Source organism: Cyprinodon variegatus, unplaced genomic scaffold, assembly GCF_000732505.1.
Source record: "Cyprinodon variegatus isolate N-32 unplaced genomic scaffold, C_variegatus-1.0 Scaffold308, whole genome shotgun sequence".
Classification (NCBI taxonomy): Eukaryota; Metazoa; Chordata; class Actinopteri; order Cyprinodontiformes; family Cyprinodontidae; genus Cyprinodon; species Cyprinodon variegatus.
In genome coordinates, this window is record NW_015150761.1 from 451,161 (window position 1) to 461,041 (window position 9,881).

Below are 9,881 nucleotides of genomic sequence, written 5' to 3' on the forward strand. Positions count from 1 at the left end.
AGATTATGTCTCTCACAGTGGACATGCACCTACAATGACAATTCCAGTCCCATCCATGATGTCTAAGTGGGAAAACATGCAAAATAGAAAGGGTTCAAATACTTATTTTCCTCTTTGTACATGGCGATGGTTTTAAATGGGGCACCTTGAACAGCTCCTAATCGTAACACTCCTGCTGCAGCCTCATAGTTTCACTAAGGGAGTTAAGCCACTGCTAGTTTACATTAAAACCATATATTTTTACAGGTATAATTCCAGAATGTGTAAACCATCTCTCATCACTACACCAAATTTATTCAGCCAGCCAGATATACCCAAAGAAGAATAAATGGCCATTTCTGACCGAACTCTTGGTTTTGAAAAATGACCCTACATTCCCTTATTTGAATAAAATTGTAGTTTTTAAAGTGTTGAATATAATGCCCACAGAACACACTTAGCCTACCAGGTTGCACAAAATACTTTGAGGCCAATCCTGCTCCTCCAGATGCAATGCCCTGCAGGGTTTAGATATTTCTGTGCTCCATCTCACCTCATTGAAAGGAATTATTTACTTTCAGTCTACTAATCGTTCTGCAGAAAAATACTTTAGAAGAATGCTTTGGAGTTGGTAAGCAGGAATGGACCAGCCAGTTTTAACTGAAAAGGTTTGTTGATCACAAAGCTTCTTTAACTTTATTATTAACAGATCCATTTTAACTTAAAATTCTAAGGGGTATTTTTTTATACACTCCTAGATTCTATTCAATTTCATTTTATTATTTTCTATTACATTCTATGTCAGACAATTGTGGGGATTTCCAAACCAGGGGAAAACTGTTCAAATATTTACCAGGTACAAAGCAGCGCGTTGAACTTTGCCCTGCAGGTCTGTGCGCGTTCACACCTGGTTTACAGCTGCAATCAGGGATACCATAGGAAACGTTTACAAGAGTTTGCGCGCTTTGTTTTTGTTGCGAATCACTATGGCAGAGTAAACTGCAGCGCGTCCCTCTGTCAAAGATTTTCAAATCAAAGCCAATAGCTACATTTATAGGTAATGCGCGTGCCCGTTTTAAACAAACGCCTGGGCGAGAACGCGGGCGCGCCCTGGAAAAGAATTTCTGGACGCTGCGCGCCGCAGGTGTTCTGACTTGTGAGCAGCAGAAAAGGCTTATTTGTGGTTTTCTTTAAGTGGAATTAGTTTAATAATCAACCCTATCTTGAAGACATACAATAAAATAATTTAGAATATAAAAGTAGAATGCCAAACTAATAAAATATGATGTTGTGGTACGTTCATGGTAAGATTTAGGATTAAAATAAATGCACCGAATATTTAAAGCGATGGGATTAAAAAGTTCTCCAGGCTTTTAAAATGTGACAGCGCTAAATATTAAAGCAGTTTTCAGTTAAGGAAGTTTGAAACATTAAACAAACAGGAAAGAGAAAATAAATATTCTTCTTGATCACATTCTTCTGTTGGCACTGATATATATTTATATATATATATATATATATATATATATATATATATATATATATATATAAAAACCACATCTAAAAGTTACCAAACGTTTAGATAAATCACTGAAAGTAAGAAGTGAAGTTATTTTGTGATTGTATAAAATCCCTTCAAGTCAGAATTAATTTGCAATGTCTCTAAGGAAAATATTGTTTTAAATTTTTAGACCGACAATTTACCTGTATTGCTTTCAACAAGGTTTCCCACTAGAATTAAATATTAATACATTTTTTTTCAGTTGCTACTTATATAAAATTTAATTTTCATTTAAAAATACATGTGTGTATTCATAATTTGAAAAGCATAAACAAAAATGCTCTTGTAGTCCGCCTCACGCTCTTATGTATTTCAAATTATTATTTTTTTATATATAGATTATTGATCAGATTATTAATTAGGAGCATATTTATAGATGCTATTAATCCTAATCCCATTCTTGCAAAGAGTCCTATCAGTTTAAGCACACAATGATCACTGCAGCACTTGTCCTGTGGACTAATATCAGTCTAATGGGCAGTAATATAGATATGAGGATTTCTGCAGGTGTCAGAAAACAAGATATGGTGTTGACTGAATAGGCCTCCACTGAGCTTCTGGATGGAAGGAAACGGTGCGTGACGTCATGTTATGCCTTAAAGATCTATGGTCATAAGTGAGTTTAATTTAGGAATTTGTTAAAAATATCATGCTAACACAAATATGGTATAAGTAATACAGATATTGTGTTTATGAGCCTGACATGTAAGCATATCATACTTGTTTATTTTATTTTATCATATCCTTTAATAATATTTATTTAATATATTTTTTTTGTCTTTGATGAATAGATTAAAATCTGTAAATTCATTTCAACAGGGGTAAATAAACCTGCCCCTCCCTCCTTGCGAGTCTTGTTAAATAAAGACTCAGTTAGAGCAAGTGTTTGAAATAAATCTATTTTCTTTGGGTTTATTCAAACAAACATGTTACATTTTGCACATGAGAACTTTTAATCAACTTTTTTTTCTATATACATTCAGGCTAAAGAACTTCTGCACAGTCTTACATTATGATACAAAGCACGTCAAGTTAAACATTTGTTGTTGTGTTTTTCTTTCATTTCAGCAAATAAAATGAGAAGCAGTTGAGGAGTCAAAAAGTGTGGGTGTCACCCCACGAAAGCACACAGAGCCATATATAGAATATATACAATAGATGTCAGATTTCTTCTTTTTTTTTCTCCATTCAGATTAACACTATTTGAGTGTTTGTTTTTTGTTTGTTTGTTTTTTTGTTTGTTTTTTTCTTATTTCACATCCTCCCACCTCTAGTGTTTAAAATCCTACAAGAGGCGCTGGGCAATTCGTCTCTCCGCCGTTTCGTACCGACATTCCATGGTACGAAATGGAACCGCAAGGGTTTCTTTTCAATTCACTGTTTGTTAACTACTCATCAATTCACTGGAAAAAAATCTAAATCTAGATATGTAATTTTTTCTTAAAGTAAGTGATTTTTTTTTCTTGAACTGAGAAGGTAAAAAAAAAAAACGTTTTCCAATGGAACAAGACAATTTACACTTAAAATAAGAAAACACAATTGCATTGTCTTATTTCAAATGAATTTTATCTGATTATATTATTTTAAGAGAAAAAAAATACCTATTCCATTGGCAAACTGTCTCATTTACCTACTCAAATTAAGGGTAAATTCACCTAATTTAAGAAAATTTTACCTATTTATTTCTAGATCGTTTTTCCAGTGTTTCTCTCTATCAAATTTTTCATTTTAGTAGATTTCTTAATTTCCCTGAACTTTTTAGACAGAAAACGCAACCGCCTGGTGGTCCTTCTCTGGTAAGCCTACTCAGAAACAAAACAATTTTAAAATATCAGGTCGTACAAAGTTTTTTTTTAAAATAGAAATAATTACATCTTATGAAATGAAATAATGCCTGGGATTTAAATTTTTTTTTCATTTTTACAATCATGTATCTTCATCATTAAATTGTCTAAGTGCATTGGTACGAAATGGAAGTGGGGGAACGACGAAATGGAGGCTCGAAATAGAGCCAAAAGCCAGCACAGAAAGAAGGAAAAAAAAAAAATCATTTTTTTTTTTATTTTTTTTTTACTTATTTTAGACCTGTATATATATTTACATTTAAATATATACATTGCAGCAATGTGACACCTCTTCATTTTTAGATCCAAAAAGCTGGATGTTTGAATTGCTGTTCAAGTTCATTAGTAAACATGTAACCCGCAAAATCCATTTTTTCTCTTTTACGAAAAAATGATCGCAAGTTGTTCCAGTTTAGTTGTCCGTTGCCCATCATTTCGAACATGCGGTTGTGTAACATTTAGGGGCCCCGTTGGCTCCGTCAGCTGTTGTACTGACAGGCATTGAGGCTGGAGCCGGGGCTCTGCAGCCCGCTGTATCCGAACGTGGGATGCTGTTTGGACTTGAGTCTTAGAGTGGCCAGGCTGGAGTTACAAGTGTCCCGGTAAACGCTGTACGGCGAGCCGGGGGGGCCATACGGACACGCCGAAGAGGACATGGCCGAGTTGATACCGGAGGTACCGATGCCATTCAGGTTGCTGATGTTGTTGAGGCCCGGGGCCGACATGCCGGGCACGGCGGAGTGGCCCATCCCAGAGGCCATGCTCATGGAGGAGATGGAGTTAGGAGCGGAAAACATGGACTGGGAAGTAAGCGGGCTCATTGAGTTGAAGAAGGTGAAGTTCTTGGTGGATAACGGCGCCGGGGTCAGGCCCTTGTTGGTCCAGTTATTGTAAGTGTAAGCAGGGTACATGTCGTCATAGGGCTGCATGAGGCCGCTGAACTGCGGCAGGTAGCTGTTCTTGCACAGGTCCATCTGCTGGTTGCGCTCCCGCTTCCTCCACTTGGCCCGGCGGTTTTTAAACCACACCTGCAAGGTACACAGGCGTTATAGTAGGAATAAAAAGCACCCCCTCCCTCCCTAACAGCAACAATCTTCATTATACAGCTCAGCTTATTTATATAGCGCCAAATCACAACAGATGTCATCTCAGAGCAATACACAAACACGCCTCATTTAGATGCACCTATAGAGAGTTTAGTCCACATCAATTCATGTCTCTGCGTTCCAAATGCACAGTCCAATGAAATGCTAAATAATAATAATCAGCTACTCGTAAAGTTTTAGAAAAATTGATAAGTAAAGTAAAAAAAATACTTTTAGGTCCGAATACAGAGATAAGCGGCTTTGGTTGAAGCAATGAAATGGAGATTATTCACGTTTGAATGAATGCCGAGCGAGAAAATTATTAGAATTTGTTTATTGGAAGAGTTCACTTTAAATAGACGTTCAACTGTAGCAAATACATTTTCACAAATCTTATAATTAATAATATATTTTTCAAGATTAAATATATATTTTTTTATTCAAATGCAATATTTTATTATTTGAATGTATTCAAATTAATAATTGTTTCTCTTATTTTTTTTTTCAATCGTTTAGTACTTTATGACTTTAAAGTCATTTACAAAGAAAAAAAAAAGATTAAATTAATTTCTTAACAAAGGTTGACGTTCCAGATTAGTTTTAGTAAATATCTATATTTATTTATTAATAATCTATATTTAACTAAAGCATCAAAATCTGTTTATCAGGCATAAGATGAAAGGCTTAAGTTAGTCAACTAATTTTAATAATTTCTGCAGCGGATCGTGTCTAAAACGCTTGAAACATCAAATTCAGTCACTTCATATACAATTTAATGTGAGTTTATAAAATAAAGCGTTTAGGCTCCTCGGATTTCAGTAGATTAGTTTAAAACGCAGAAAAGGGGACTCTCAGGAGGCGATTAAAAGAAGAAAAAAACTTAAAAACACAACTTTATGTAGCTTCTCAACTAACCTTATAATTTCCAATAAACATTCTGAGTTTTCTAAAGAAAGCTGAGCACAGAATCGGTGGATTAACAGGAAGCTCATCTCTTTGTTCCAAACTGCTCCTTTATGTCTGTTTGCATTCGCTTTTCAACAGGCCGTAAAGTTTTATCTGAAGTTGCGACACTCTAAGAACACATTAAAGTGTGTTACTGTGCTTTTTAAAGTCTCACTCAACATAATTAGTGTTTAAACTTTGATTAAAATTATTATATATAATATGCATGCAAAATAAAAGACGAATTTGCACTTTTTGAGGTTAAATTAACATTGAGGGCCTCTGGATTGCAACAGCAATCGGAAAGCAGTTTGGGATTTTTTTTTTTTTTTAATCAACCACTGAAACCCTTTCTAAAAGGACCAATCAGGGAGGATTTAGAACCGAAAGAAGGTCATGGATTCACAGAGAAAAAAAAGAGAGAAAAATCTTTGGCAATACGATTAAAACATAGTTAAAATAAAAAAAAACCCTTTATTATATAATCTGCTTATATAACCACCTTAAAAACGTATATTTTAACAAATGCGCACAAATATCTTGCATTTCTCCTTGATTCATCAGAAATAAACAGCATTACTGACATTAAAATTCAACCTGAAAGTCCTTCTGTTTCTACCCTTCAAACCCTGGTATGCATTTTTTATGCAACTCGATCCTGTGGATCTTCGTGCGGACTGCCTGTCAGGCGCCGGTTGCTGTAAATGAAAACCAACTGGGATTGTTTGCTTTTGAACGCACGCTGCTCATAACCATGTCTCCCTCTTCCTCCTTTTCCCCCCTTCAAATATGCGTGAAAACAATTTAAATTATGAAAATAATAGGTTTCTGATCATTGCGCTGTTAATTGTTCTCTGATATAACAAAGTTTCTGAATTCATGTTCTAAAGGTGCAGATTTGGTCAAGCCCACTCAAAGCTGTACGCTCTCAGACAAAGATAAATAATCCTTTGCCTCCATATAGTTATTACACTATTACTAAAGAGTCCACTGTCTTCACAAAGCTTAAATTATATGTGAACATAAATATTTGGCTGTAGTGCGTTCAGTGTCCTTCTGAAGGAAAATTTGGTTTTAGAAATACGAAAACTGACAACAGGGAGTGTTTAAAATCTAAATCTACTCTATAACAGAACAGCTTCTTCCTCAAATCGCGTATTTTATGCGTCAACGTTTCGCACGAACATTAATCTTTCAAAAAAGCGGAACAAAAACGCTTTTAAGATCATAAAGGCCAAAATAACCTCACCTGGAAGGAGTATAATGGAGTATAAATTTTACTAAGCGTGCCACGATCCAATATGAACCTTTGTGAGTCTAAATTTTCCTTAAAATAAGCAGGATATTTGAAGCTTATCCAAATACATCAGGAGAGTGAAAAATTAAATAACCTCTTGGTTCAGTGGTGGAAAAAAAACAGTATAAACTGCTAGGAGGATTATGATACATCGATGCGTAATGTTGTCATGGGTGCGTTTTTACGCACAGCCCCACGGGCCTCTTACCCGCACTCTGGCTTCGGTCAGGTTGGTCCACACGGCGATCTCCTCCCTGGTGCTCATGTCCGGGTAGCGGTTCCTCTGAAAGGTAGCCTCCAGTTCCTGCAGCTGCTGGCTGGTGAAGTGGGTCCGCTGCCGTCGCTGTTTCTTCTTCTTGGGGTCATCCGCGCTTCCGTCATCGCTCCTGTGCTCAGCGCTCCTCTCCTTTTCTACGGGAAATAAAACAAACAGCAGAAACTATTAAAGAACTGCGGCGCAGCTTGGATACAGCTCATCCAGCTGTTCTGCTCTGTGTTGGTTCTGTCACAGTGCTGGATTTCTCACAGGGATTAGGTTTCGCAGCTTGCAAAACAGCAGAAGGTTTTAACGGGTGGGAAGAGTGAATGGAAGGGAGAAATTTGCAAATATTTTCATAAACTCCTCACCAGTTTATGAAAGGTACATATTCAAATATTCGCTTACATCGCTGCCATTTACAACTGATTTAGGTCTCATTGATAAAATCTTTACGACAAGATCAGGCCACTGTTATCTCCGTGGTGCAATCATGTATTCTTGTTAAACAGAGAGGGGGCACACGTGCAAAGGCAAGCCAGTCACACATGGTAATCGTGTAAAAAAAGAGATCCAAAAGTAAAATAAACATATTTTCCAATTTAATCAAGTGTCTCATCTAATAAATCAGGAAAAAAATGCGCGTTTTCTTCTTTAGAGACGTGGAAGAAAAACAAGCCTTTTGTTTTGATTTTATTGGAGACCTTAAGGTTTGGATTGATAGAGAAGGCCCGGGAATTTATAGTTTGTTTAAAACGTTTACTGACTGCAGGCCAGACTGTTCCGCACATTTTTCCGTGACATAGCCCAGGATCCTGCTAAGTGATTGGTTCAGTGAGCGCCAGGAACAAGTAAAACAAGGGGTGTAACTGCACCAAAACTAAAACCTCTCCAGTTCTGCTTGTGAGCAAGGGAGAGTAAGTTAACCTCCTGCTGCAGATCAAGGCGCATTTTACGCATGAACAAACACACATTGATACAGCGGGTTCTGAAGAATTCATGAGAAAGGATTCAAAAGAAGAAGTAGAGTATAGCTGAAAGCCAGCTGGTTGCATCTACCTGCCAGCTCTGCGTCTGAGGACTCGCTGCTTGAGTTCTCTAACGTTTCCCGGCTGCCCTCAGAAGGTCTCTGTAAATGAAACGCGGCGGCCACGTCACGGGGCGGCGCGGTTCTCACGGCCTCCGAGATTCTGTCCAAATTCATGCCACCTTAAAGAGAAGGATGCGTGAAAAGGAGAAACTGGGTGAGTCGTGCTCTTGCAGCAGCTACGTGACCGAAGATCCACCCGCCGGGAGATGTGCACCGCGACATGAGCGGCCGAACCATTGACTGAGAATTTCCACGAGAGGTTCAGGTTTTTGTCCCTCAGAAAAGCATAAGAATTATGCAAAGTGGAAAAAAAAAAAAACGCGCGGCCAACGTTTCCTCGTCCCTTTTTTTCTCCCCCTGCAATGACTGCAAGACGCAACCTCCGCTGCAGGGAAAAGCTTCTGTGCGCTCTGACCGAGAGGAAGCTCCCGATCTCACAGCACAGATCCACCCATCTCCTCCACAGAACCTCCCCAAGATGAATAGTCCAACCCACAAGATAACGTCTACTCGGACAAGACACTCTGACGTCACTTTAACTTAAATCTAATTAAGGTCCTGCGAGTTAAACTGAGATAAATGCTCACCTGAACATGGAAATCTTCCATATAAGAATATTGGTAATATATATTATTTAATATATTTCAATCTTTATTTTTATTGTGATCCAAGACGCACTTAATTGATACTTTTTAAACGCGTGACCACAATGGGGATGGAACTTATAACCCTGGAGTTACGCGCGTAAACGGAATGAAATATGGTTTATATGGATAGGTATTCAAAGGGCGCGCTATAAATGAAACAAAATACATATAGTAAATAATTAAACAACTGTTGCGATTTGTAACTTCTCCTTTATTAAATTCATAAGTTTTTTTTCAGTTGCCTTCTAATCATAAGCACGCTTTCAAACCTTTTTTTTTTTGTGTGTGTGGGTTAAAATGCCTTTTATTCATGTTTGGGTACGTTCCTACACACCTTACGTGCGCAGTTGTATAATATCTCGGATATGTACTGAGCTGAGTAAACATTTACTCTCCACCACCACAGGCCTGCCCGTTACTGTTCCCCCTGTGAGAAAAGCGCACGATGATGTGGAGTTTATTTTGTCCGTATGAATGATGAGCGCTGCGCTCTGACAGGAGCTGCCCTCAGCGCACTGATTCAACGCCAGAGATGATGAATGGCTCATTACACCTCACTCTACTGCCGAAAGGCTGTGATTACTCTCACATTTATATCTTTTTTTTTTGCTTACAGATCAGAGGATAAAACATTGTTTTGACATCTGCTTGTTCTCTTAACTAATGTACGATCAGATTTAGAAGAAACTCCAAACGTACGCGCTAAAACGTTGACTACTCCCTTACGTTCGCAGTATATGACTAATGAAGCGCTAAAAGCCTGCACTTGGATGAAGCTACTAAGGATGGCACCGTTGACCTCAATGCGTTTAGTTGGCGCTGATGCACACAAAGCAGCCTGGAGTTGTGTGGAGCAGAGGCTGTTGCTGTTTCCCCTGACTACATCGTCTCTACCCAAATGCGGCAATTAAACAGAAAAGCACATAAAGATCCACTTTTAGATATTTAATGTGCCTACACTGGTGCCATGCGGATAGAAGGAAATAAGTATTTCAACTTTGAATAGGTAAAAAGTATTTAAAAGCATTTGGAAAGCATGTGTTCTTTCACCTCTCATACAATTTTAATGGGCAGCCAGATCGTTATGAAGCAATGTTAGCAGCATGGTGCTTTTGGTATCCCTTTTTTCTCTGTAAGAAAAGCCATATATATATATATATATATATATATATATATA

General features: G+C 37.6%; 1 protein-coding gene across 2 annotated transcripts in view; it reads right to left on the reverse strand.

Moving 5' to 3' along the window:
* Window positions 1-3,601: 3,601 nt before the first annotated feature.
* The window catches only part of pitx1 (paired-like homeodomain 1), an 11,169-nt gene continuing 4,889 nt past the window's right edge, over window positions 3,602-9,881 (reverse strand). The window contains exons 2-4 of one of the 2 annotated variants that reach the window (XM_015384240.1): window positions 8,027-8,176; window positions 6,920-7,122; window positions 3,603-4,412 (exon numbers count right to left, since the gene is read on the reverse strand). In XM_015384240.1, coding sequence (XP_015239726.1) covers window positions 3,864-4,412; window positions 6,920-7,122; window positions 8,027-8,176 — 902 coding nt within the window. In that variant the 3' untranslated portion in view covers window positions 3,603-3,863. Of the gene's footprint in view, window positions 4,413-6,919; window positions 7,123-8,026; window positions 8,177-9,881 lie in introns of both variants that reach the window. The other variant, XM_015384241.1, reaches the window with a different exon arrangement.